General features: G+C 32.3%; 1 protein-coding gene across 2 annotated transcripts; it reads right to left on the bottom strand.

Annotated features, from left to right (window-relative positions):
* Positions 1-5,690: 5,690 nt before the first annotated feature.
* On the bottom strand, positions 5,691-27,694 carry LOC143190451 (medium-chain acyl-CoA ligase ACSF2, mitochondrial). Of its 2 annotated transcripts, XM_076394754.1 has the most exons (11): positions 27,505-27,680; positions 13,164-13,509; positions 12,811-12,864; positions 12,644-12,753; positions 12,468-12,585; positions 9,458-9,702; positions 7,555-7,720; positions 7,374-7,502; positions 7,190-7,317; positions 5,984-6,125; positions 5,691-5,926 (listed from the first exon to the last, which is right to left on the bottom strand). In XM_076394754.1, the coding sequence occupies exons 1-11, from the start codon at positions 27,534-27,536 to the stop codon at positions 5,711-5,713; spliced, it is 1,686 nt and encodes a 561-aa protein (XP_076250869.1). In that variant the 5' UTR covers positions 27,537-27,680; the 3' UTR covers positions 5,691-5,710. The 2 variants fall into 2 exon arrangements, with proteins under 2 accessions (XP_076250869.1, XP_076250870.1); XM_076394755.1 differs by having other exon boundaries at positions 12,644-12,864; positions 27,505-27,694.
* Positions 27,695-27,755: the final 61 nt, after the last annotated feature.

Raw genomic sequence — 27,755 nt, forward strand, 5'->3', positions numbered from 1 at the left:
ACCTCGCAATCCATCTTGACGGTAGATTAAATTGGAAAGATCATGTTAGACAAAAAGCAATATACATTAGAGCCAAAATAAAACAACTATACTGGTTAGTCGGAAGATATTCTCAACTTGATCTAAAATCAAAGAGGTTGATTTATAAGACAATTATAAAGCCAATTTGAACCTATGGGGTGCGAATATGGGGTTGTACTAAAAATTCAAGTCAACTAGTGATCCAACACCGTAAAAACAAGGTTCTTAGATTGATTACTAATGCCTATCACTACGTAAGCAACGAAGAACTGCACGACGATCTGGAAATCAAATCGATTTGCCAAGTTATCCGAGATTTCGCCTTGAAACACGAAAGAAGATTATTAAATAATACTAACGTGGAAGCAATAAAACTGCTGGATAGCGCGCAGGATGTCAGGAGATTGAAGCGAACTAGACCATTCGAACTTATATAAAGTGTATACCTTTAGTGTAAACTATAGCTGTAAAGTATTATAATTTTATAATTTAGGAATACATATTGATGTATTTTCTCCAACTCATCTTTCTTGTGAATTAATCCAAGTACAAATGAAATTTAGTAATAAATTACTCAAGAAGGCTCACTTTTTTGAGCTTATAATATATGGTGCTGGTATAAAAGTAACATTAGTTTCTCAGAAGAAATTCTAATGTGATATTTTAAATGGTAATTTATGTTTTCACAGCAATTACTCATTGAGTAGTTTTCATATTATTATTTTAGTAATCTCATTAATATTTTATTTAAGTAAAAATAAATAACACTATGATATGCTTTTAAAACAATCAATGTGTTCATCTGCAGATGTCTTGAAATTAAAGAACTAAAGTAAAAATTCAGAACAAAAAAACTAAATCAAATAATAGCATTTGCTATATTGATATTCCAAGATTATATTATTATTGTTGTTGACATATGTCCACTCTTACGATATTAACCTGACTCTTTATTTAAAGTATCATCTCTTTTTTAACGCAAAAAAAACATTTTTATGTCTAATTTTAGAGGCCAAAATTTAAAAGATTATTTTTTACCTGATACTATTTTTTAATCCTCTTAGTTTACTTAAATTAGTTCAGTTTTTAGCTGGACGTAACATCGTTAAACCAACTTTTAATTTTGGAGAGCTTATATTAATGGATATTAAAAAGTCATAAATAAGAACAATTATGATAATAATGTATATTTTACATAATTATAGTAAATACTTATCATAAATTATATTAGCCCGTCGCATTCGCCATTATTTCATACAAAAATGTTATAATTGATAAACGAGTGTATTATATTTTTACGATACAATAACAATTTCTATAATTTTCATAATTTTTATTCATTACGATTTTTTCCTAATAATAGAAAATGTATGTATCACAAATAATTTTATTTTCTAAGTAATTCTGCCGTAAACAATAGCAGGAAATATGTTCATATTAATGTTGCCTATTTGATTAACCGTATCTGTGATTATTTATCTCTATGAATATTTATCGTGTATTATATGCCCTTGGAAATTTTGTGGAAATCTCGAAATGATCAAATACGACTTGTATAGATTTCTTTTTCAATCTGTTTGATATCGAAACGCAATGAAATAAGCTGTGTATGAGGAATTGATGAAATTCTTTTTTTACCCTCTGTGACTTTATTTATGGATCACTACACTATGGATCACTACTTGTTACAAAACTTGTTATGTAAAAGTACATTTGGAATTTATTTATAGAAAGTCCTTAATCAATATGTCATACGTCATCAATATCATACGTCATCAATATGTTTAATGTATTGCCTGTCGCAATTTGTAAATTACTTTTAGAATCAGACAATATTTTCCTTCTCATTTTATTCTAGTTAAAAAGAGACACTATGCTGTCTGACTAGTTCGGTTGTTGTCGGACATATGCAAAATTCTTGAAAGTAATAGTGTTAAGAGGTTATAACTCTAATAACTAAAAATGTTAAAATAAATTATATTTGATAACATTTTTGTTCAATTATTTTATTTAGCTTATAATTTTTTTATACGTCTAAGCCAAACTGAACTGAAACTCAGAGTTGATGCGGCAACATTGCGACGTTTTGACGTCACACATTTAGAAGATATATTTACAAAATAACTTTGAGTAGGTCTTATTTTCACAAATATTAATACACTTTTATATTACTGTATCTTAGATTTATTATATTTATTAATAGGTATATTTATAAGCATTCTTTGCTCAAAGCTTCAAAGCTCTTTATATCTGGCACGATGTCTTTGTTCGTCCCAGTTCTACTTTCGCTCACAATACGCTTTGATACAAGCTGTAGCAAATCTTTTAGTCGTTGCTGATTGTTTCACTAGCTTCATCCGCTGCATGCTGTTATACGTGTAAATTTTGTTAATCTTATGGCAATTCTATCCATTATTTTTCACAACTTCATTTTTATGGCAACGTGACAACACCGCGTCGACAGAACAATGTTGGTTTAGTAGCTATTGTAGCGACCTTGAGGCATGTCGAATTTTACATCGTGGAATAACGGTCTACAAATTACCCAGAAATATAATCCCAGATGGTGAACACGGGCGGGGTGCCAGCAGCGCCCACTAGAACCCGATAACGAATAGCTGGCGGCAACCCCGAGACGTTTATCTGGGATGTTATTGAAGGGTATATCGATTGATTTTGTGCTCAATGTCGTTGTGCTCAACCCTCGTTTGGTTTAGACGTGCCACCATCTACTGCCCAAGTCTCCTCTCCAGGTAACAACGCTGCCATCCGTTTTATTATTTGTATTTTTCAATTTTTTTTATATTGCCAATTAATAACGGTCACATAATGTAAACACCATTGTTTCATTTCGTTTTACCTCCATTCATCGAGCCACATTATTTACCTTAAATTGTTAACCCCGAGGTGATCAAAGTGCCTAACAGGTAAATCAACTCAACATAAGCCACTTGACACGTGCATGGAAGGATAGCACGAGGAACGGAACCCATCAACATCACATGGTCGACGACATCCTACGAGACTAGCCTGATGGACGAAAACCACAGAAGCCCACCATGTATACCATCAACACATGAACACCGTCGCATCACAAAACGGGACACGTAACACAGTTATAGGTACCCTCAAACAAAGATAAACACCCCAAGACGAACGACGTCCTGCTACAGCTCCGATGGCAGCTGATCCCGTAAAACTCCTCGCTCAGGTTGGGATCCCCATCTCATCAGCAGTCCCCGGGCGTTTGTTTGCGTGATTGCGGGTGCACTCCGGAACTTGCACCACATAGAGGTAAGTTCCACGGCAGTTCCACTAGAAGGGGAGTTATGTGGCGACCGCCACGACCCTTTAGGCCACCACGAATTCATCAACAAGTACAAAGGTCGGCAACGCCGGTGGATTGGTACCATGTAGTTCCAGGCTATAAAAGACCATCACGACGACGTCTCGCTCTCTTTTCTTTTCTCCGTCCCCTTGTAATAGTACCACTTCCACAGCGCTACCGTACTTCCTCTACCTAACCTAATATCCTTTCAATTCTCCCGTCGACCACATGTATAATTTAATATCAAAAATAAACAGTATTTCTTCAACCTGTGTTTTCAGTTCTCGTGCAAATTCCTTCCAGAAATAGTGGTGAGTGTTCTGACAAATAATCGCAGCGACAGCCACACATTTCGACCGACTGACCGACCAGACGAACATTCCTACAATTGGTTTCTTTTAGACACGTGGGGTTCCCAAGCGGTCACCTACCCATCCAAGTACTAACCGCGCCCGACGCCGCTTAACTTCATTGATCGAACGGGAACTGGTGGACTGACGTGGTATGGTCGTCAATAATCTATGACCGACGTGGTATGGTCGTCAATAATCTATATATTTTTAGACAGATTCAGAATTTCGATAATGTATGAACAAGTAATAATAAAGCTATTACTGCCATTGGTAGCCTTTTGGCAACAATATTTTTCAATTAGTGGAGGTTTCATTTGCTTTTGGCAGCTCGTAATACCCGTATATTCCGCTCTATTGTGGTGTAACCTATCATTTTTGCTTTTGGGATTGTGGTAGTTGATTTACTTTTTATGCCTATTCAAATAAGCCGCTTTTTGCCTGGTATGCAATGAAACCGGCTTGCTTGCTCATTGCATAGATTTCAATAATTCGAGTGGTAACGGTTTTTCCTTCTTTTGGATCTTTTCCAACGCACGTGGACGTGTAGAAACAGTGTATCTAATCCCAAACTGCCCAGAAGACATTTTGAGAGTTTGAACTGGCTCATTAAGTCTTGGAGTTCATTGACAGTCCGCCGTTCCCTGTCAATGGCATCAAAATCTACTTTAAAATTATTGAAACCAAAACTGACAATTATAATATGACGGTACAGCATCACCATACGTTTCTAAAGAAGTTTGATGAGCAAATTTGGACGGTGAAATATTGGCTGATGTATATAAAGAATAGTAATAGATACTGGCTTTAAGAAATGTGAAAAGTGAGTTTTATTTGTTCATATTTTACGTTATTTTTTCCTTAAAACACCGACAAAGACTTGTACCATACAAGGAATTCATCAATCGTTCCGAATAACTATGGTACTTGGAATTCCATCTAGCAACTCGCCTTTGTGAATACATAGCAACAGAAATAATTACCATGATTGGCAACATTGTTAATGTTTCTTCGGGGGTTGTATTTGCCAGACTTCATAAGCGTTCATTTCTGAAGACGCGATGCTCAGAATCACTATCTTTTTCGTATTCAGTTTATATATTCATTATGTTACTTAACTTTCTCTTTTTAATTCAATTTATTATTTATTAAATCCACATTTATTATATTCTATTTATAATTTTTTTTATGTATAATTATCTATTCATAATTCTCTACTTATTTATTTATCCATTTATTATTGCTATCAGTTACCACAATTGTCTGTTTTATAATGATTGTCCATAAATGTTAATGACTATTATGGCCTAAAATTGTTGCTGACCATCTTAGTTATTCCATAATTGTTATTTTCTACCATTGTCATCGTCTTTTATTGAGATTATCAAAACCATCTATTATTAGTATTTGTTGATACATTTATTTATCAATACCATTATTTATCGCCAGTTAATAATTAACATAAATCCATAATTAATTACCTGTACATTTAGTTGTCTGTACTTTAACTGTCAGTATATTTATACTTCAATATTACCCGACATTACTAGTATCTTTCGTAATAATCACCGAGCATTTAATTATATTTCATGTATATTTTAATATCCTTCTCATTGAATATAAGCTGCTCAGGTACATTTTCACCCGACCACATCGACATCAATATCTGGCACGCTTATTTGCTTTATTTATTTTACCATTTATTGTGTAAATAGTTATGTCATTTATTTTGATCTCCGTTTATATTTATTTAAGATGTTAAATTATTTTATTAAAAATAATCCTACAGAAAGAAGCTCTAATTTAATATGTATTGAACTATTGAAACTTCAGTTGATAATGATGTTCCCAGTTACGTGAAGTTTTATCACGATTCTGGATGCTAAGCGTTAAGCTTCATGAGGGGGACTATAGTTCAGAGCCCACTCTCAGTCCAATATATCGTTAATTGCTAAAAGAGAGACTAATATACAAAAAAAATAAAAACAACATTCAGTAATATCTTTTAATTTTAATTCTTCAATGAATTTAGCAATTGGTATTTTTGAATTTTACCAGAAGCAGTTTTAGGGAATGAATCGACTATTCGAAGCGCAGAGGGAATTTTAAAATGAGCTAATTTTCCTTTGCAATATTTTCTGATGTTATCAAGGGTGATTGATTCGTTAAGAACTTTGACGCAAGCGCATACTTCTTCGCCTAAACGTTCATGGGGAATACCAATAACCTGAAATAAACAAGATCTAGTTTAGTTGGGTTGGGGATAAATTAAAAAAAAACATACATGAGCTTCCAAAATATCTGGATGTGTATTAAGACAATCTTCAATCTCCTTGGGAAATATATTTTCGCCTCCCCTGATGATCATTTCTTTTAAACGACCAACGATTCTGCCATACCCGTTTTCTTCAAACATAAATTGATCTCTGTAAAATAACATAATCACTTCCTAAGTGTTCTTAATAATATAATCTTTTTCAAATAATTATAACACAATATTAAAAATATAAGAATGTTATCAACAGTCATGAATAATATATAAAGTCAGCCATCTGTTGCTAATTTGTGAGGTCTTTATTTAATTTTTAAAGTCGGTTCAATTTTTTTATAAAAATATTATATTTTTCCTCTTTTAGTGTTAGGCAGCTGTTTTATTGAGTATTACAATTACGATTACGTATTACAAGAAATGATGATTAAAAATAAGGAACGCTTCAGGATCCGGTGTACGCTATCTAGTCTATGTGATTCGAAAAATTTTCTAGCCCAACTAGATGGAAAAAAAGTGGCCGCTCCGTTGAGAATCGAAACCGCGACTTCCACAGTTAGCATAACGTTCTAATCATCACACCAAACACACAGTTTTATAATATATATCTACGGCGCCTACTATCATAAGTCGAATGGTTTTTACACTAAATTTCTTCCGATTTTTGTTACATCAGTTCAGCAATAACATTATAAACAAATATCTAATTATTTTAGATAAAAGTATGTAAAACTTTATGCGTGCTTTTGAAATTTGAGTGTTTCCCTCGATTTTCCCCCTTCCCCCACCAGATCTTGATTTGGTTCCAATAGGCCCGAATCGGAAGTGTACTCTATCGAATAAGAATTTTGAAAATCGGTCCATAATTGTTATAAAAATCGGCGAACATACAAAAAATATATATACAACCGTACATAGAACCTCTTCCTTTTTCGAAGTCGGTTAATATAAGGGCTCCAAAGGCACCAGTGCTATCGAAGAAGTTCTCCAACGTCAACGAGAGAACTAGTTGTATTAACATAATCAGCATAATGATGCATTTGAATATTATTTTCACCCAAAATTCGGACATAGGTAGAATGTTAGAAAAGCTAGTATCCGTAAAGTACTATAAAGGGAATAATTTAACATAATTTGTCGAAGTATTAAAATAAGATGAATTTTAGCCTTCTTTCTCATTTCATAAATACATTCGAAAAAGCCTAATATTAAAAAAGATACCCTGTTTTCAACCATTTATCTGCACCAATAAGTTCTTGCGTCTTTTGATCATCGTCGTAGTAACCCAAGGTAGTGCAATAACCACGTACGCATAATTCTCCTGGACATCCTAGAGGAACACTTTGCCCCTGCAAATATTAGTACATTAAAATCGCGTATTTGTCAAAACTCAATTCATAGTTACTTCTTCGTCAATAAGCTTGGCTTCCAAATGATCGCTAAGATAACCAACGGTCGACGTAGCTTCATATTCTTCGTCATCATACAGAGACTGGAACACAACTGCTGTTGCTTCAGTTAACCCGAACACTGACTAGAAAAGAAAAATCGTAAAACTGACACTAAACATTTGATATTTTACCTACTTTAACTTTGCGTACTCCCAAAATATTTTTCATTTCATGGAAAAGGTGCGGCGAGCATGAAGAACCTCCACTAACAGCAATTTCCAGGCTGATGTCTTCGTTTCTCTCTTTCTGTCGTGTTATTAAGTCAATATACATTGTGGGTGTTCCATATATAACGCTACATCTGTAAAAAATAATTTATAATATTTTTAGTTTTAAGACTTATAACAGGCTAATTGAAAAGTCCCCGGTGAAGACGGTAAACGCAGTGGATGCTCAAAAGAGTTTATTACCGACGAAATAATTAAAAAAAAAAGTGATTTTGAATTACCGTAAATTGAAATTGAATGAAATAGCAGAAACTCTAAAGATATTAATTGAACGTGTACATCATATAATTCACGAATATTTGGGTATGAGAAAGCTCTGTGCAAAGTGGGTGCCGTGCGAGCTTAGTGTTTGAAGATGATAAAGCGTAATAAATCCGAGTTTTTGCATCGATATGTGGCAATGGATGAAACATGGCTCCATCATTTCACTCCGAAGTCCAATCGACAATCATCCGAGTGGACTTCACATGATGAACCCGCTCCAAAGCGTGGGAAAACGCAACAGTCGGCTGGCAAGGTTATGGCGTCTGTATTTTGGGATGCGCATGGAATAATTTTCATTGACTACCTTGAAAAAGGACTATTACATACCGTCATTGGACCGTTTGAAGAACGAAATCGTCGAAAAACCTGCTGAAAAAGTGCTGCTTCACCAAGGCAATACACCGTTTAACAAGTCCGTGGAAACGATGGCAAAAATCCATTAATCGGGCTTCGAATTGCTTCCTCATCTACCGTATTCTCCAGATCTGGCACCCAGCGACTATTTCCTGTTCTCAGATCTCAAAATAATGCTCTCTGGGAAGAAATTTTCGTCGAATGAAGAGGTGATCGCGGAATCTGAGGCTTATTTTGAAGCAAAGGACAAATCGTACTACAAAAATTGTATCGAAAAGTTGGAGGGTCGCTATAATCAGTGTGTACTAATTTTGCCCAAAATGTCTTTTACTATGGTAGGCCGGGGACTTGTATTGACCTGTTACTGTATGTTGTATTGCAAAATTCTAAACATTATTATTTATTATTAAAAATTCGGATTTACATAAAACCTCTTATTGCCTTGGATATCTTCAAGAAATTCTATATAATGAAGTCCACACTTTTCGAAAATAATGAGTTGGCTCTAAAGTAAATTTGTTTTTATGATTTTGGGATATATTATGTTTAATATAATATTCTAAAAATATTTCCTAAGCTGAATATGATATAGTTAAAAATTGGAATATTTTACAATCCTTAAATTCTAAGCCTGATGAAAGACACACACATTATAGAGGAGAGGAGCAATGATGAATGTGAAGAGAGAAGAGGTGTTATATTAGCAGTAGACTTTTTACGTGTCTCTAGAGAATTATATCGTCAGGAAGTTGAGTAAAATATGTAAAAAAGCTTCCAAGACTTTTGACCAAATATGAGCATAAAGTTACACTCCCTACGTTGTCACCTGGATAGATTGTTTGATGGTTTAGTAATTTTAAAAAAAGCTTAAAAGTATAACAGAAGTTTTGCGTTTTTCTTTACTTTCAAGTAACACATTTCAATATTACATAAATATTAAAACAAAACTGTCAAACTATTAAAACTGTGTATTATATTCTCTCAATAAAAGCTTTTAATTTATGAATAAACTTGTTATTACTTTCTTATACTTACTCTAAAGATATTTGTATATTATAAGATATTTATAGTATCTATTAATGTAGTAGCAGTTTTGATATATAATTTTTGTTACCTTTAAATACATCTTCGTGATTTGTGGAAGTGATGTGTGAAATGTTAAATTAAAAAATATTTAGTGAACTATAACTTACTTTTCATCTCTGATAGCATCCAAGGACTTGTCAGGCTCATAACCAGGCGAGGGTACAACAAGGGTAGCGCCATGATTAGTAGCACAACCGATTGTAACAACTGTACCAAAAGCATGAAAGAATGGCACTTGTACACAAACGTTGTGATGTTTCCTATCAAGCTCGTTTCTTTTCCCAATAAAATACGAATTATTCGTTAACTGAAAATGAGTTTGGATGACAGCCTTTGGTTGTCCCGTGGTGCCCTAAAACTGTTAACTAAAATGGAATGAAGAAATACTGATAAAAACGTAGTTCTCACATTGGATTGTTGTATATATGAATCGAATCATATAATATCGTATGCTGTTTTATAGCCAAATCTATACGCGGTTTTTTTTTCTTATAAAGTTGTACTGATTTTAATGCTAATTATTAAAACTACTATAAGGTGAACCCAGGGTACGATTTAATAACAGGAGAATTACTGCAAAAACTACCATGAAAGGGAATTATAAAACTCACCAACTTGATCAATATAGCATTTAGATTAAAACATGTCCCAGATATTTGGAAGATGGCGGAAATTATAATGATCCCAAAACCTGGGAAGTCACCAAACGAAATAAAATCCTATAGACCTATATCACTCCTGCCAGTAATATCTAAGGTTTTTGAAAAACTCCTGTTAAAAATAATAAAACTGATCATAGAGAGAAAAAACCTAATACCAACACACCAGTTTGGGTTTATTAACAAACACTCAACAATTGTCCAGGTCCACAGAATAACAGAACTATTAAAATCATACATTACAACCAAAATCTTTAGAGTCAACCAAGAAGAAGCTTACTCTACAATAAAAGAAGCTAAAGCAGGTGTACCACAAGGAAGTGTACTTTGACCAATGCTTTTTCTACTTTACACTTGTGATATACCACAAATGGAAAACATCACGATGGCTACATTTGCTGATGATAGTGCGATTATAGATGTCGGAGACAATAGTGAAGAAGCCTCACCAAAATTACAACAGGCAAGTGACAATATAAATAATTGGACACAAGCTTGGATAATAAAAATTAATGAAAGTAAATGTGTACATGTGCAGTTCACCTATAAACAGACCGTGCAAGCACCAATAACATTAAATAACACTATCATTACAAATAGCAACAACGCTAAATATCTCGGAATGAATCTCGATGCAAAACTTCGCTGGAAAGAACATATAAAGAAGAAAAGAAAAGAACTGGAATTGAAATATAGGAAAATGTACTGGCTAATTGGTAGAAAATCACAATTATCAGTACATAATAAATTGCTATTATATAAGCAAATATTGAAACCTATATGGACATACGGAGTTAAATTATGGGGATGTTTGGCAAAGAGTAACACTAATAAAATACAAATATTTTAGAACAAAGTCAGTCAAGAAATCAAGAGAATTGCAATGGGGCATGAGGAAAGACTCCATGCTCATACTAATATTGAAATATTGCAACTTTTGGATACCACCAGAACAGGGCACAGACTCAAAAGAAACAAACCATCTGATCTTGTGTAGTGTTGTGTAGTGAGGTGCATATATTAAAAAATTCAGCAGTGACATGTATAAACATTGTTTCACCAGAGACTGAGTTAGGGCCGATGGGTCCTCCTAGTTATATACCTAGGTTTAAGTTAGCATAAAGACAAATTGTAGGTTAGACGGAAACGACTAGTAACAATGTATTAATTAAATAATAAAAAATATATATATAATGGTGAACGAGTAAGATGGGTCTCATTGATGAATGGATGGACAAAGTCGTCATGTAGTATATTTCATATAAAATTGTAGTAGATCCCAAAAAGATTACCACCCGTACAATCTTTCATACCTCTAAAGTTGGCCTTAATGAAACAATATTTGAAAGCATTTAAGGAAATTTTTCTCTTTTATTAATAACTAATACAATATAAGGCACTGAAATCGAGGCAATGAAGTTTTTGTTATAATTTAATGAAGTTATGACTAAACTTTTGTACAATGCGAAAACCTGAAGTAGAAGCTAAAACTTATCCTGGCTAATATGATAGGTAAATTCAAAACGCTTAGCTAAATGATGAGATTTGAAACCCCATTATTGACCAACAGTCCCACTTATTTTTCTAAAAACTTGGTGGTATGATGAAGAGCCAGGAAAACAGTTTTATCAAGGCATAAAAAGAGATGAATAAATGATACTAAGGACGAGAGTTTCTTACTTAAAAACACAATGTAATCAAACAATCAACAAATTGTTGGTGATAAAGCAAAACTGATATCAAATATTAAATTACGTAAATTAGCTTAATTATCTTATGTAATTATATTATGCTTAATCATCAAGATGTTTAATATATTGCCTGTCGCTATTTGTAAATTCGTTTTAGAATAAGAAAATACTTACCTTCTTTTATTATTATTTATTTCAATGAATGAAGTTAAATACTATCTGATACTTTCAAACATATAACCAAATGAAACTATAAACTTTACTTTTTCTCTGTTTGAAAATGCCAGAGGTATTAGATATTCAAAGTAAGAAACAGATCTCCACCAGCTCTAAACAGTCAAGCATCTCCTTCGAACAGAAACTAGATGGAGAACCGCTCGTGCCAGAAAAATGATAATTTTGAATATTAAGTTGCTGCGGTTTTTACTGAAAATAGTTTAAGCGTATTGCAGCTGCACGAATATTACGTATGATCACAGTCACTGAAATGTTTAAAAAGTGGAAAACAATATAATCTTAGATCCACCGAAAAAATAACTGTCCTCATACGAGGCGATTGACGAATCAAGATAAACTTGAGGTTAGCTCTATCAGAGATCAAATATATGAAATGTATAAAAACATTAGTTTTAGTGGTTAAGTAGTCTTATTCTATATAAACATGAACGACGAAACATTGCGACGTTTTGACTTCATCAATTCAGAAGAGGTGGGTTCACTCTTGTATTCAACGGGCCATATATGCTATTTAGTAGTAACAAACTTACTGATGTGAACTGTATATGGCAGGCTTGATCCGGCTCCATTTTGCTCTGAGTTGACTGGATTACTTCGATTATGGAACTGGTGGCATAATCCACAATATCGTTATATTTGTACGTCCCCCTGTATGATAACATCTTTTAACTAGGCTATGTTTAAATGTTGATAGAGACATTATTACCTTAAATTATCATCAGAGATTGTTATGACATGCTGCAACGACGGCATACGTTTAGATTTTAATTTACCAGGACTAGAACTAGCTAATTCCGGAGATAATTCGCTCAAGATCTGGTAGTAATTTTGCTTTTTAAATGTATGGGGGCTAATCAGACATTTCACACCTACTTTATTGACGCAATATTCCAGTTCTAGTGGTTGATATGCGGGATTTATATTAACCTAAAACAGAAGAAATATATTTACCACCAATATAATTAATATCGGTGTTCTTGCCTGTTGAGATATACTGATGGTTAATGAGTAGGAATCAATTAACACAACACATTAATGTGATTATGAGGTTACTGGAGTGATGAAGAAGTAATTATTATCCTATTCAAGTAATTATTACAATGTATATATCTACAAATAAAAGTAAATACTTTCTTTTAAATCTATTAATTCAATTTTACTGTATGAACATATTTAGTCCTATTTTGACTTGAACCATATTTTGTAAACACTGTCTTCAAACTTACCAAAACATAACCTCCTCTGGCACAAGCCATATATGTTAAATACCATTCCAGAAGATTGGGAGCCCAAATACCAACACGATCTCCAGGCACTAAGCCAATACGCTTCAGACCAGCTGCTAGTCTATCAGCTTGATAAAGGACTTCGCGAAAAGACAGCTTCTGGTTTTGTTCTCTGGCTATTATAGCCAATCTGTCGCTGAATTTGTTAGCAGTTTCTTGAAGAAGGCTGCCTACGGTCTTATATTTCAGAGGTTCTGTGCCTGGGTTATGTATGTAGCTCAATTTGTGATATCTTCGGCTAGATAGTTTATTTCGTAAAATACTGAGAAAAGGCTTGCCTAGCCTCCTAAAATAATAAACAAGTGTATAGTCGTTATAATACATATATTCTAACAAATAAACCATTTTAAAATAATAAAATTGAGGAGAAATGAATATCAGTTTTAGCAAAAGATTATTTTATAGTTGAACATCTCTAGTAATTAGCAACATTATATATAAATATTGCGTTACTTTCATCAAATTTCACTTTTTTAATTCCAAAAAGAGAAAAATAAAACAAAGACTCAACGAAAATTATCAGAGGTTCATGGTTTGAATTCATTTACTAATTTGTAATAATTACACGTTCATGAATTACTTATTATAATTTATTTCCGTTTTTTCTGTTAAAAATATCACGTTATTTATAGTGACTAATTAAAATTAATTTATTTGAAATATTGGCTGTTTGATTCTACACGTTTTGTCCATCTCTCAGGAAATGTATGAATGCCACGCCAAAAGAACACTTTCTCCTTTGGACTAAACCATTTATCGGGTTATTTTTCCATTTTCGAAATTGGCGAAGTGCTTCTCTACAAACACTTATATTATCGATACGAAAAGATGATAGTCGGATGGAGCCAAGTCTGGAGAGTACTGTGGGTGAGATAAAACTTAATAAAACTCATCCAAGTAATTTACACACTTCTTTGACCTTTTTGGCTGTATGATGGGATGTATTACCATCACACAATATCACTATCATTTATTGTCGGTAGTGAATAGTATTAACTGTTTATCTAGGTTTCAACAGCTATGTACCAGAGTCTTGCAACCAAAGTGATTTCACCATGTAGTAAATTCTTCTTCGTCAGATGCTAAGTATGATTTTTTGTGTTTTTGAACCAATTCATCGCCCGTTACCACTCGAGGCACATATGAGTTCGATTCATACTTCTGACGCAGCATTAAACTGACGATTATTTTTGTTTGTCATTAAATTCATGCGGTACCTCTCTTCCTGTCCTTTGGATCCTTCCCATCTCTTATAATCGTCCACAAATTGCTACATGGCACACATTACAATCTCTTTCCAATTATTTTTGGGATTGTGTTAGGCCTTAATAACTCTTGCAATTTCGCATATTCAAACGTTTTTGGTCTAGCAGGACTTTCTTTGTTTTCAACGTTAAAATTGTCAGATTTGAATTGTCGAAACTACTTTTCACATATCCTTATAGTTTCAACATGAGCACCGTAAGTCCCTATACGCAAATGATGACTTTCATCGACTTTATTATATTGATGAAACAAGAAAGATTATGCGTGTCGCAAATTTATTATGTTTTAAAACGCAAAACTGAATATTTCCAAAAATTGCAAATTTCTAACGCTGTTATTTTGGCGAAAAGTACCTTGGGTAGCTTAAATTATAACACTGAATACTATTAACTAGAAAAATCTGTAACAAAGACAAAGGCAAGAGAACAAAATTCGATAAATAAAATGATCCCAGTCAGGCCACCGTGGTTCGGAGTCCACGTTAAACGGTAGATTCATTCCAGATAAAAACCTAGTTAGTCAAAAGGAGCAAAATGAGAATACAAAAAAAATAAATGTTACTTTAATTACTTTCACAAAGCAATTTGCTTATTGAACGCACTTCATACAAAAACCTATTTTTTATAGTCAGTATTTTACTGCTTGTTTATTATATTAGGATATATTTTCTTTCCTATATATTAAGGTCTATTCTTACTAACTAGGGGTTTATCTGGACTGGACCTACAACTTAACGTGAGCTCCGAATCACGGTCTTCGGCATTAAGCCTACCGACTGGCGAGTGACCAACTTAGAAATCATCCCAGACATCCAGTCTTACCCAGCCTGGTTACTGGCGTGACTGGAATCATTTTCCTTGTAAGATTATGCACTCTTGCCTAGAACAACCTCACATATATTAAACACAAATTTGCGACCATGCCCCAGTAGGATTCGATCCTGCTACTATCGCAACAATAGGTGAACCGTCCTGTCGCGTTTACCTTTCAATATATCTTAATCTGATGTCTAAGGCAAATTTAACCTAAAACTTTCGACATAAACGTACCATAACCGGTCAATTGAAAAGTCTCCGGCCTGACACATAGACGGCGCAACTAGAATTAAATACATATATTTTTAGTCAGCCCTGACACTGAAAAGATGCGTGTATAAATTTGACAGCTATCGGATCATTAGTTTGTGAATTATAGCATTTTTAGTGAAGCAACTTTTGTTATTGTGGAAAAAATGGATAAAAAGGACTTTCGCGTGTTGAAAAAATATTGCTTTTTGAAGGGAAAAATGCAGTTGAAGCTTGGCTTGATGCCCAGTTTCCGGACACTGTCCCAGGAAAATCAACTATCCAGAAATGGTATGCTACGTTTAGACGTGGTGAAATGAACACCGAAGGCGGCGAACGCAGTGGATTTCCAATAGAGGTTGATATCGACGAAAACATTAAAAAAACCACAAAATGATTTTGAATGACCGTAAATTAAAATTGAACGAAATAGCAAACGCTCTAAAGATATCAATTGAATGTGTACTTCATACCATTCACGAATATTCGGGTATGAGAAAGCTCTGTGCACACTGGGCGCCGCGCGAGCTCACATTTGACCAAAATCAACGAGCTGATGATTCGGAGTAGTGTTTGAAGATGATCAAGCTTAATAAACCAGAGTTTTTGCGTCGACAATGGATGAAACGTGGTTCCATCATTTCACTCCGATGTCCAATCGACAGTCATCCGAATGGACTGCACACAATGAACCCGCACGAAAGCGTGGGAAAACGCAACAGTCGGCTGGCAAGATTATGGCGTCTGTATTTGGGGATGCGCATGGAATAGTATTTACCGACTACCTTGAAAAAGCAAGAAACATCAACAGCGACTATTACATAGCGTTATTAGACCGTTTGAAAGACGAAATCAACGAAAAACGGAAGAAAAAGGAAGTGCTGCTTCACCAAGACTTCACCGTGTTACAAGTCAGTGAAAATGATCACAAAATCCTTGAATTGGGCTTCATACACCGCATTCTCCAGATCTGACCTCTAGCGACTATTTCCTTGTCTCAAATCTCAAAAGAATGCTCGCTGGGAAGAAATTTTTGTCGAATGAAGAGGTGATTGCCGAAACTGAGGCCTATTTAGAAACAAAGGACAAACCGTACTACAAGAATGGTATCAAAAAGTTGGAGGGCCACTACAATCAGTCTATCATCCTTGAAGGAAGTTATGTTGAATAAAAAAAATTTTAGCAAATTTGGGGAATTTGTGTTTTACTATGGTAGGCCGGGGAATTTTCAATTGACCTGTTACCATATTCACGTCTTACGTTATTTATAAAAACAAACTCTAGAATATACTATTTTGTAAGTTAAGTCTATTTTGTAATGAATCAAAAGGGAAAATGTTGTTGAGAACATTATATTTATATTCAATATCACGTCACTATTTTGATCACGCGACAGTTGCGCCGAAAGGTCAATTTTGAAACCAATTCTATCGAAATGCCCTTGCTTCATTTTAAATCTCACGCGATCGATTTAGGTCTCATTTTATGTTGAATAACTAACGTAACTCGAGATAATTCAAGCATTTATTATCGGTTAAATAGGAGCCTTGTATAAAAAGTATCTCCTTAATGGTTTCTTCAGAGTCACAATATGAATATTGCAAACATTGGACGCCAGCATTACACGTGGATCCATTTATAAATATTTTTCCGGTAATGTTTTTGACCTTTTATTTACATTATGTTTGTCAACAGCAATAGAACTGCTAAAATGATAGTAGAATTTGAATAGATGTATTTTTGTTTGACAAACATGACAGGTATTATATATAAAAATATATAGGTGATGAGCAAAATAATATAAACACCTGATATATATAAATATATATATATATATATATATATATATATATATATATATATATATATATATATATATATATATATAAATATATATATATATAGTCTGTCCAAAGCTTTTTGTACATACGTATAACAATATTTTTAATGTATTGCCTACCGCAATTTGGGAATTCGTTTTGGAACTAGACAATATTTTCCTTCTCATTTTAGCTGAGTTAAAAAGAGACAGAATGCTGTTTGTTATGTTGGAAATTGTAACCAAACTAGCCTGTCAAAGTCGTCCGGTCCGAAGAGGTAAACATTTTTAACGTTACATATTAAATTGCTACGAATTTTATTCAAAATACCTTTGAGCGTGTTGCATATATATATAAATATAATCTTGAATTCGCCGAAAAAAAAACGCACTCATACGATGCGGGTAACGAATCAAGATTAGCTTGATATATATTAGCTCTATCAGAGATTAGATATATGAAATGTATAAAAATAGTGAGTAGTTTATACAACTACAAGCAATTTAATACAATTACTTCACTGAAACTGTTCTGTTTGAAAAGTATGGCACCAATCAGAAGCCCTGCGTAACAGTGATATCACTTAACGTTTCCCAACGGTATATTTTAACATTATTCCGGTATACCAACATTAGAACTTTTTAGAGTGTTCTGATTTTATTTTGCTTATTTATCTTATATTTCACAGTCAAAAAGAATAGTTTTGTATAACCCACGGAGAAAAAAGTTAAGGGTACCCAATAATAGCACAATCGCCACTTAGAAAATGTACGAATAATATTACTGAAATCAAGTGCCCTATGTTTGCTAATACAAACCAAAATTGTATCAGTAGCAAACGGACTGAAACATTTTATGATTATAAGTTTAAGATATAGGTGCAAATACATTTGAAAGGGTTATCAAAATATTTATTCTGCATAGTTGGTAGTAACTAAAACACAAAGAAAGGTTACATTAGGTACATTTGATGATGAATGTTTGGTTTTCTTAAACTTTGAGCAGCTTATCGAGCTTGCGTCAAATTACCTGATAATATTTGGGTAAATGATATGCACAAATTGTAACTTGGATGTTCTAATAAATTCTAATACGCGCTAAAATGTTCTAATGTTGGCTAGTTAATAAATAATGGATAATTTTGATATGTTGTGTTTGAATTTCTGGCATAGTCTTAGTAATCCCACTTTTAATTTTAAAATAAATTTATTGTTAATAATCTATCTATACTATATTATTCTCATAATATATTTCTATATTCGATATTTTTGTGGTTTTTTATTACTTCTATCTCTGCTACTCTATATGATCTGACAATCAGTGCAAACAGATAGGCAATAAGTAATAACAAATAATAAAATGAGAAGCGTAAACTATATACTGATATTTTCATCACTTTATTCAAGATTTTATAATTATTTATTCAATTAACTTTATAATTTCTGAATATTTGAATTATTTCTATATTCAGTAGTACTTAATAGGGAATGCTACAAGGTGTTTATTTATATGTAATTGTAAACAAATATAAAGACATGTAGGCATGATAATAAAATAATAGTAAAATCCACTGACGTGTTAGTTTTTTGATATATTCTATTTATAATATTCTCAGAATTTTTCGCTGTAGTCCAATAGCAATACACCCAATGATGTGATTTGTTTGTTAATTATACTAATCAATAAATTTTATAAAAGAAAAAGCAGCTAAACAAGGATATTGTCCAAAAGTCTAAATTGCACACGGCTGAAAATGTTGCATCAGGCCCCTGGTTACACGTGTGCGTTAACGATGGGAATACAAATGGTATAAATCAATTAAATAGATGATGTTAGCTAATATGCCTCCGCTTCTTCGATCTGCAATGGTTGACAGCAAAGAAATAATTTGGTTATATAGATTTAGATTATATTATAGAAAAGTATTTATATACCGATATGTCGTCTAAGGTGATGCTACAAACATCTTGTGGGATTTTGATACTCGCTCATATATAAAATATATAGTTTAGAAATATATCTTTTAGATTAAACAATAAATATTTGTCTAATTTTCGAAACACAGTTTACTAAGGAAATTTACCTAAAATGGAATCTGTAGCCAAAAATCTAAAACTACAGAAAGAACAATGTTAAACATCATAAAGATTTTTTTTTAATTCTCTAAGTTGTTGCTGCTGTTGCAGTATACTACTAGGTATGAACTCCTATACAAGTTTGAAAATCACTTCATAAATGAAGGAAACTTTAATGATAAAACTATATTCTGGAGTTTGAGACTTACCACTACAATGTATGAGTGTCAGTCTATTGGTGAATCAACATATTGGCTATCATATATCACGAAAATATTAGATGTAATTGACATTAACAATCACAAACAAACAAATAAAAATTCATCATCAGTTTATTCAAGATTTAATAATTATTTATTCAATTAATTTTATAATTTCTGAATATTTGAATTATTTCTATATTCAGTAGTACTTAATAGGGAATGTTAAAAGGTGTTTATTTATATGTAATTGTAAACAAATATACAGACATGTAGTCATGATAATAAAATAATAGTAAAATCCACAGACGTGTTAGTTTTTTGATATATTCTATTTATAATATTCTCAGAATTTTTCGCTGTAGTCCAATAGCAATGTACCCAATGATGTGATTTGTTTGTTAATTATACTAATCAATAAATTTTATAAAAGAAAAAGCAGTTAAACAAGGATATTGTCCAAAAGTCTGCATTGCACACGGCTGAAAATGTTGCATCAGGCCCCTGGTTACACGTGTGCGTTAACGACAGGAATACTTATGGTAAAATCAATTAAATAGATGATGTTAGCTAATTTGCCTCCGCTTCTTCGATCTGCAATGGTTGACAGCAAAGAAATAATTTGGTTATATAGATTTAGATTATATTATAGAAAAGTATTTATATACCGATATGTCGTCTACAAACATCTTGTGGGATATTGATACTCGCTCATATATAAAATATATAGTTTAGAAATATATCTTTTAGATTAAAAAATAAATATTTGTCTAATTTTCGAAACACAGTTTACTAAGGAAATTTACCTAAAATGGAATCTGTAGCCAAAAATCTAAAACTACAGAAAGAACAATGTTAAACATTATAAAGATTTTTTTTTAATTCTCTAAGTTGTTGCTGCTGTTGCAGTATACTACTAGGTATGAACTCCTATACAAGTTTGAAAATCACTTCATAAATGAAGGAAACTTTAATGATAAAACTATATTCTGGAGTTTGAGACTTACCACTACAATGTATGAGTGTCAGTCTATTGGTGAATCAACATATTGGCTATCATATATCACGAAAATATTAGATGTAATTGACATTAACAATCACAAACAAACAAATAAAAATTCATCATCAGTTTATTCAAGATTTAATAATTATTTATTCAATTAATTTTATAATTTCTGAATATTTGAATTATTTCTATATTCAGTAGTACTTAATAGGGAATGTTAAAAGGTGTTTATTTATATGTAATTGTAAACAAATATACAGACATGTAGTCATGATAATAAAATAATAGTAAAATCCACAGACGTGTTAGTTTTTTGATATATTCTATTTATAGTATTCTCAGAATATTTCGCTGTAGTCCAATAGCAATGTACCCAATGATGTGATTTGTTTGTTAATTATACTAATCAATAAATTTTATAAAAGAAAAAGCAGTTAAACAAGGATATTGTCCAAAAGTCTGCATTGCACACGGCTGAAAATGTTGCATCAGGCCCCTGGTTACACGTGTGCGTTAACGATGGGAATACAAATGGTATAAATCAATTAAATAGATGATGTTAGCTAATATGCCTCCGCTTCTTCGATCTGCAATGGTCGACAGCAAAGAAATAATTTGGTGATATAGATTTAGATTATATTATAGAAAAGTATTTATATACCGATATGTCGTCTAAGGTGATGATACAAACATCTTGTGAGATATTGATACTCGCTCATATATAAAATATATAGTTTAGAAATATATCTTTTAGATTAAAAAATAAATATTTGTCTAATTTTCGAAACACAGTTTACTAAGGAAATTTACCTAAAATGGAATCTGTAGTCAAAAATCTAAAACTACAGAAAGAACAATGTTAAACATTATAAAGATTTTTTTTTATAATTCTCTAAGTTGTTGCTGTTGTTGCAGTATACTACTAGGTATGAACTCCTATACAAGTTTGAAAATCACTTCATAAATGGAGGAAACTTTAATGATAAAACTATATTCTGGAGTTTGAGACTTACCACTACAATGTATGAGTGTCAGTCTATTGGTGAATCAACATATTGGCTATCATATATCACGAAAATATTAGATGTAATTGACATTAACAATCACAAACAAACAAATAAAAAGAATGGAATGAATACAGTATGGGTGTATAAAATTACATAAAAGATCTTCTTACATATACCCCTGAAAATAACTGAACAACTTATGATGAACAACTGGAAGTAATATGCTTCCACTAATAAATATATTAGTGGAATATCCCACTACCAAATGACAAAGCACTACCAAAAGGATAAACAATTCTCAAGGAGAAATTAAAGAAAAGGTAAGTCATTATGACCAGATATTAAAAACCATGTTATGACAAAAGCCAAAGATATTCGAGCTTATTATGTAAATTACTCAGGAGTAAACCCTTTTAGCTATAGGGGATGCGTATTTAGAAAAGAACTGCAAAAATGAAGGGATAGTACTATAAAACCAAATAACATAACCTCTCCACCAGACCAAACAGAGCAAACAGAAACTACATCTCAACTATCTTGCATCTTAGTTAACATAAGACTTATGTAAATAGAATCCAAGATCACTGACACCCTAATAAAATCAACATAGTTCGAGAAGCAATAAAGATTAGCGAGTTACAGCTTGGAATGCCAATGTCATTGTGAATAGAATAAACAGCTTTGGTAAATTAAATTAAATGAAAACGCTAAATTAACCACTACCAAAGCAAGAAGTTAAGACAAGTTGTTCAAGAGAAGAGCTTTAATTATCACCAAACCGGTAAGCCTACCTATTTTTTCATGTCAAGGAAATTGACTCTCAAATTTATACAAATAGAAGATAACTTTAATTTCAATTCTTATCATTCAGGCACTGTGTTAACCCTAAGCAAAAATATAATAAAGAGTACACTAATAAAACTACGAAGTGCGAAAGTTTTAGTTTTAGGATGGGAAAAGCGAACACCAACACAACAATTAGAGGAAGAAGTATACCAAACTGTAAAGGTGTCTACTAGCAAGCAGAAATTCGAGAACTAGTTAGAAAATGGCGAAGAAGATGGCAACAAACTACTTACAGATAAGGGATCTTACAAATAACAAAATACTGAATAATAAAACTCAAATACTTAGGCGAGAAATCCAACAACTAAAGGAAGATTCAATAAACACCTATATTCAAGAATGATATGAAGCAACAGCTGATTATAGAGACTATAAACAAAAACAAAGTTCTTTGCTGAACTTCGTGCTGAAATCTATTCTCACAATGGCGAGGAGACTAACCACGTCATAACTATTAATAATAATTTAAAATCATAAATTATCACACCAGTAATCTCAAAAGAACTAACTAATGAGGTAAGTATAAACATGAATCCAAAAAAGCCACAGGCGTTCGATGAAGTTACTGGATAAATCCTAAAACAACTGTCTAGAAAAGCCATAGTACAGGTTACTAATATTTTTTACACAGCTTTTAAAATAAAATGTGCCGGCATATTGGAAAGTATATTGCCCGAAGTAATTATGATACCAAAGCATGGTAAAGAACTTAAACATGTTAAATCTTAAAATTGTGTCGATATTTTTAGAGAAAATATTACTCAAGAGAATAAGTCCAATAATAAAACAAAGCAAAGTATTTCGGAACTATCAGTTTGGATTCCGACAAAAAACATTCAACGATCGACAAGGTGCATAGAGTAACGGACATCTTTGGAAGGAAAACAAATGTACTCTGCAGTTTTCTTAGACGTAGCACAAGCCTTCGATAAAGTTTGGTACCAGGGCATAATAAATAAATTAAACAAAATGCTTACAGAACAATATGTAGAGATACTAACATCATATATCTCCAATAGATTCTGCAGAATTAAACAGAAGAACATTCTGAACTAAAAGAAATATATGCAAGAGTACCTCAAGGCAGCATACTGGGACCGATCATCTACCTGCTCTATACCAGTGGTATAACAAAACTCGAAGGAATTATGATATTACTTTTGCAGATGATACAGCTCTATTAGTGGACAAAAATTAAGAAGCATGAATAAAGAAACTAGAGGCAGTTAGTGATAAATCGATAGACTAGACACAACAACGGAGAATAAAATTAAATGAGTTAAAGTATGTTCATATTAATTTTACCAGCAAGAGGCTAAACAACCTACCAGATTTCAAATTGAATAGTGCTGTAGTAAAGTATGATATAGTTCAAAATGATGTTAGTCCTAAATATCTAGGTATGGCAGTAGATGTCAAATTAAACTACAAGGAGCACGTCAAATAGAAATTAGCCGAACCCAAAGTAAAATATAAAGAGCCAACAGGTCACTTGAAAAATCTCCGGCCTGACATATAGATAGCGCGACTGGAACTAAATGCATATATTTCTAGGTTAGCCCTAACCCTCAAAAGAAGCGTGTATAAATTTGACAGCTGTCGGATCATTAGTTTGCGAATTATAGCATTTCGAGTGAAGCAACTTTTGTTACTGTGAAAAAAATGCATAAAAAGGAATTTCGCGTGTTGATAAAGTATTGCTTTTTGAAGAGAAAAATACTTATTTTTTGTTCTGGCCTAAAACCAGGCGCTGGGATACATGACGCATACCTGGTCGCGAAGACTTGCCCTGGAGTGATAAGTTGGACCGGGTTATGTGGGACTGTCTCTGGGCTTACCAATACACTAAACCGAAACCGCCTCACAGTTAACCCCTGTGGATCGCTACTGCATTAAATTTGGGGATATGGCACCCGCTGATCGGGCAGCCGTAATTGGGCACGAGGGCCCGGCGATTCTATTGATTCGCGAACCTGAGTTAACACACAACTGGATACTGTTGTATGGGGGCAAAAGTTATGACTGTAGCGACGGATGAGGTCGTTTCAGCCTGGAAAAGGGGGGGAGCTTAGCGGTGACGCGGTGCTAAGCTCCCAGCATGTCGACCAGCTCGCGAACAAGCGCGTTTTCAGAAGAACTTGAGCTGAGTTGTTGTTTGTGGAATGATTGAGATATGAAGTGCTTGATTTCTGGAGTGTCAGTCTCCCTATGAATTTGATTATGTCTGACAAATCATGGAGCATTTAATATTCTCCTGAGGAACTTATTTTGGAAAATTTGAAGCCGTTTGACTTGGTTGGGTGTAACTAACAAACTTGAAGTAGACATTAGATCCGTAGAGGAGTACGGACCGAATTAACATCTTGTAAAATAAGTATTTGATGGAGATGGGAAGTCTGCTAAAAGGGCAGATCAGAGAAGATAGCAGGTTTGCTATCCCCGAACCTTTCTGACTTACTTTCCGGATTTTGGAATGCCAACCGAACCGCCGGTCGAAATGGAGACCTAGGTACATGACGTTATCCAGCCATGGAATTATTGCGGTGTCGATCTTAAGTTGCGAGACGCGCAGTGCGTAACGCTTCTTATGGAAAATTATGGCCTGGGTTTTCAGGGGGTCGATTTTCAACCTCCAGAATTTGAACCACTTGACCGCATGATCGAGCTGCTTCTGTAAACGTTCATGAATTGTTCATGATTTGGTTTGGTATGTATATATATAGTAATTTGATATGTAAACCCAGCAAAAAAATTATCATGACATTGGATGCCATGTTTAGATAGAAAGAGCATGTTAAAAACAAACAACAGAACTTTGTATAAGGCTAAATAAAAGTCCTTGAACAGCAATCCTAGTTATAACTTCACAACAAATTGTTCACTATTGTCGCAACAGTTGACATACAAGAAGATCTAATGTCAGTATGACTCAAATATATGAAAATGTATTTCCAACATCTTTAACGACATATGGTTGGTATATTGGAAAAGTCCATGAAAACACCAAGATAACACAAGGCACCACTTATATTATTTAGTTTATAGAAACTAATACTACTAATTTTAAATACAACTAAATTATATAAAAAAATTACTTCAATTTATTTCAAATATAAATTAATTTCTTTTATGGAATTAATTTATTAGTTTATGGAAAAATTCAGACAATGAGTTATAATAGAGATTAATTAGGTATTTTATGGTTTTAATTGAAAATGTTTAAAAAAAATATATAAAAATATAACATGTGTTAAATCCCATGAAAATCACAATTTCAAATAATATTATTTTATAATTATATAATAATGAAGGGAGTAAGTAAACTTTCAATTAAACTAATATCATATAAAGTTAAAATTAATCTGATTTCAAGGTAAAATCTCCAGTTATCCATCGCTTAGCCCTACCTTTAACTAAAGTATATGAATATTTTGCTTTATAAACTGATATTTTTGGCAAAAAGATAACAGGGAAGGTTGTTGCGAACATCCAATACAAAATGATTTTTAAATTATTTTACTTAATTAATTTGTGCATTGGTACTTGCAATAATAATTTGTAAAAGCCACCATAACAGTAATTTTAAATCACAAGGTTTTAAGTTTATAAAATAAAGAAGATGAAGACATTTTATTATATACAACAAATATATTCTTAATTTATATCATATACGCTTCAAATTAATCTAAGTGCAAATAATTAATTCCAGTTAATTTCAATAACATCTAAATAAAAAAAAAGATTATCTGATAAAATATTATTAAAATTATGATAAATTCGTGACTATGGAACAATTTTCTGTTATTTAAAATAGAAACTGCACTTTTATTATATTATTTTTATATTCAAGCGTAATAATCAGTTGTAATAGAGGATAATAAAGTAAAAATCTCCAGTAATCTATTTCTTAGGCTTACTTTTACTAGACCGTTTTAAAATTCTTGTGAAGTTGAAAATAAAGGTTTCATGATTCTGTTTACATGAATATTCCGCTTTATAATAATAAACACATATTTTTGACAGAAAGATAAGAGGAAAGGTGTTTGCAAACATCCAGTACAAAATGATTTCAAAATTATTTTACTTAATTAATTTCAGTATTAGTACCTACAATAATAATTTGTAAAAACCACCAAAATAGTAAGTTTAAGTCATAATGTTTTAAGTTTATACAATAATGAAGAGGGTAAACTTTAAATCAATTATCTGCTCATTTAAATATATACAACATATATATTGATAATTTATATCATATAAACTTAAAATTAATCTAAGTGCAAATAATTAATTCCAGTTAATTTCAATAACATCTAAATAAAAAAAAAGATTATCTGATAAAATATTATTAAAATTATGATAAATTCGTGACTATGGAACAATTTTCTGTTATTTAAAATAGAAACTGCACTTTTATTATATTATTTTTATATTCAAGCGTAATAATCAGTTGTAATAGAGGATAATAAAGTAAAAATCTCCAGTAATCTATTTCTTAGGCTTACTTTTACTAGACCGTTTTAAAATTTTTGTGAAGTTGAAATTAAAATTTTCATGATTCTGCTTACATGAATATTCCACTTTATAATAATAAACACATATTTTTGACAAAAAGATAACAGGAAAGCTGTTTGCAAACATCCAGTACAAAATGATTTCAAAATTATTTTACTTAATTAAATGCTGTATTAGTACTTACAATAATGATTTTTAAAAACCACCAAAATAATCATTTCAAATCATAGTATTTTCACATTAATTAGGGTAAACTTTCGTAATTTAATATTTTAGACCATTTAAATGTCTCTCTGAGCTTTAAAATAAAAGTTTGTGCTTCTGATAATATAAATACTTTATTTTATGATAAGTATCGACCAAAGCGTAATTTAGCTAATATATTAACATGAATAATTGTTATTAAAATTAAATGTAATTGAAAACATTATGAATATTAATGTTAAAGGGCTAAAAAATTATGTTACATTACTAAATGGACATACCTCTCTATTTGTTTTATATGTTCTAGTATCATATTTGGGTGTACGGCAAGTGTTCTTTTCGCGAGCCACGCTGAACCAAGACAACTTCGGGTTCCGACCCTAGAATTTGAAAAACGACACGAAAATTCGCCATAAGTGGATCGCGATTGGTTTAAAAGACCGTTTGCGGATCTCGTTATATCTCCTTGGAAAATACGATTGCATAGTATTTTTAGATTATTATAATTATATGTCCCCTTCCTTCAATGCAA

This window comes from Rhynchophorus ferrugineus, unplaced genomic scaffold (genome assembly GCF_030347505.1).
Source record: "Rhynchophorus ferrugineus isolate W39M unplaced genomic scaffold, kcgeb_rfMv2 rfM2, whole genome shotgun sequence".
Taxonomy (NCBI): domain Eukaryota; kingdom Metazoa; phylum Arthropoda; class Insecta; order Coleoptera; family Curculionidae; genus Rhynchophorus; species Rhynchophorus ferrugineus.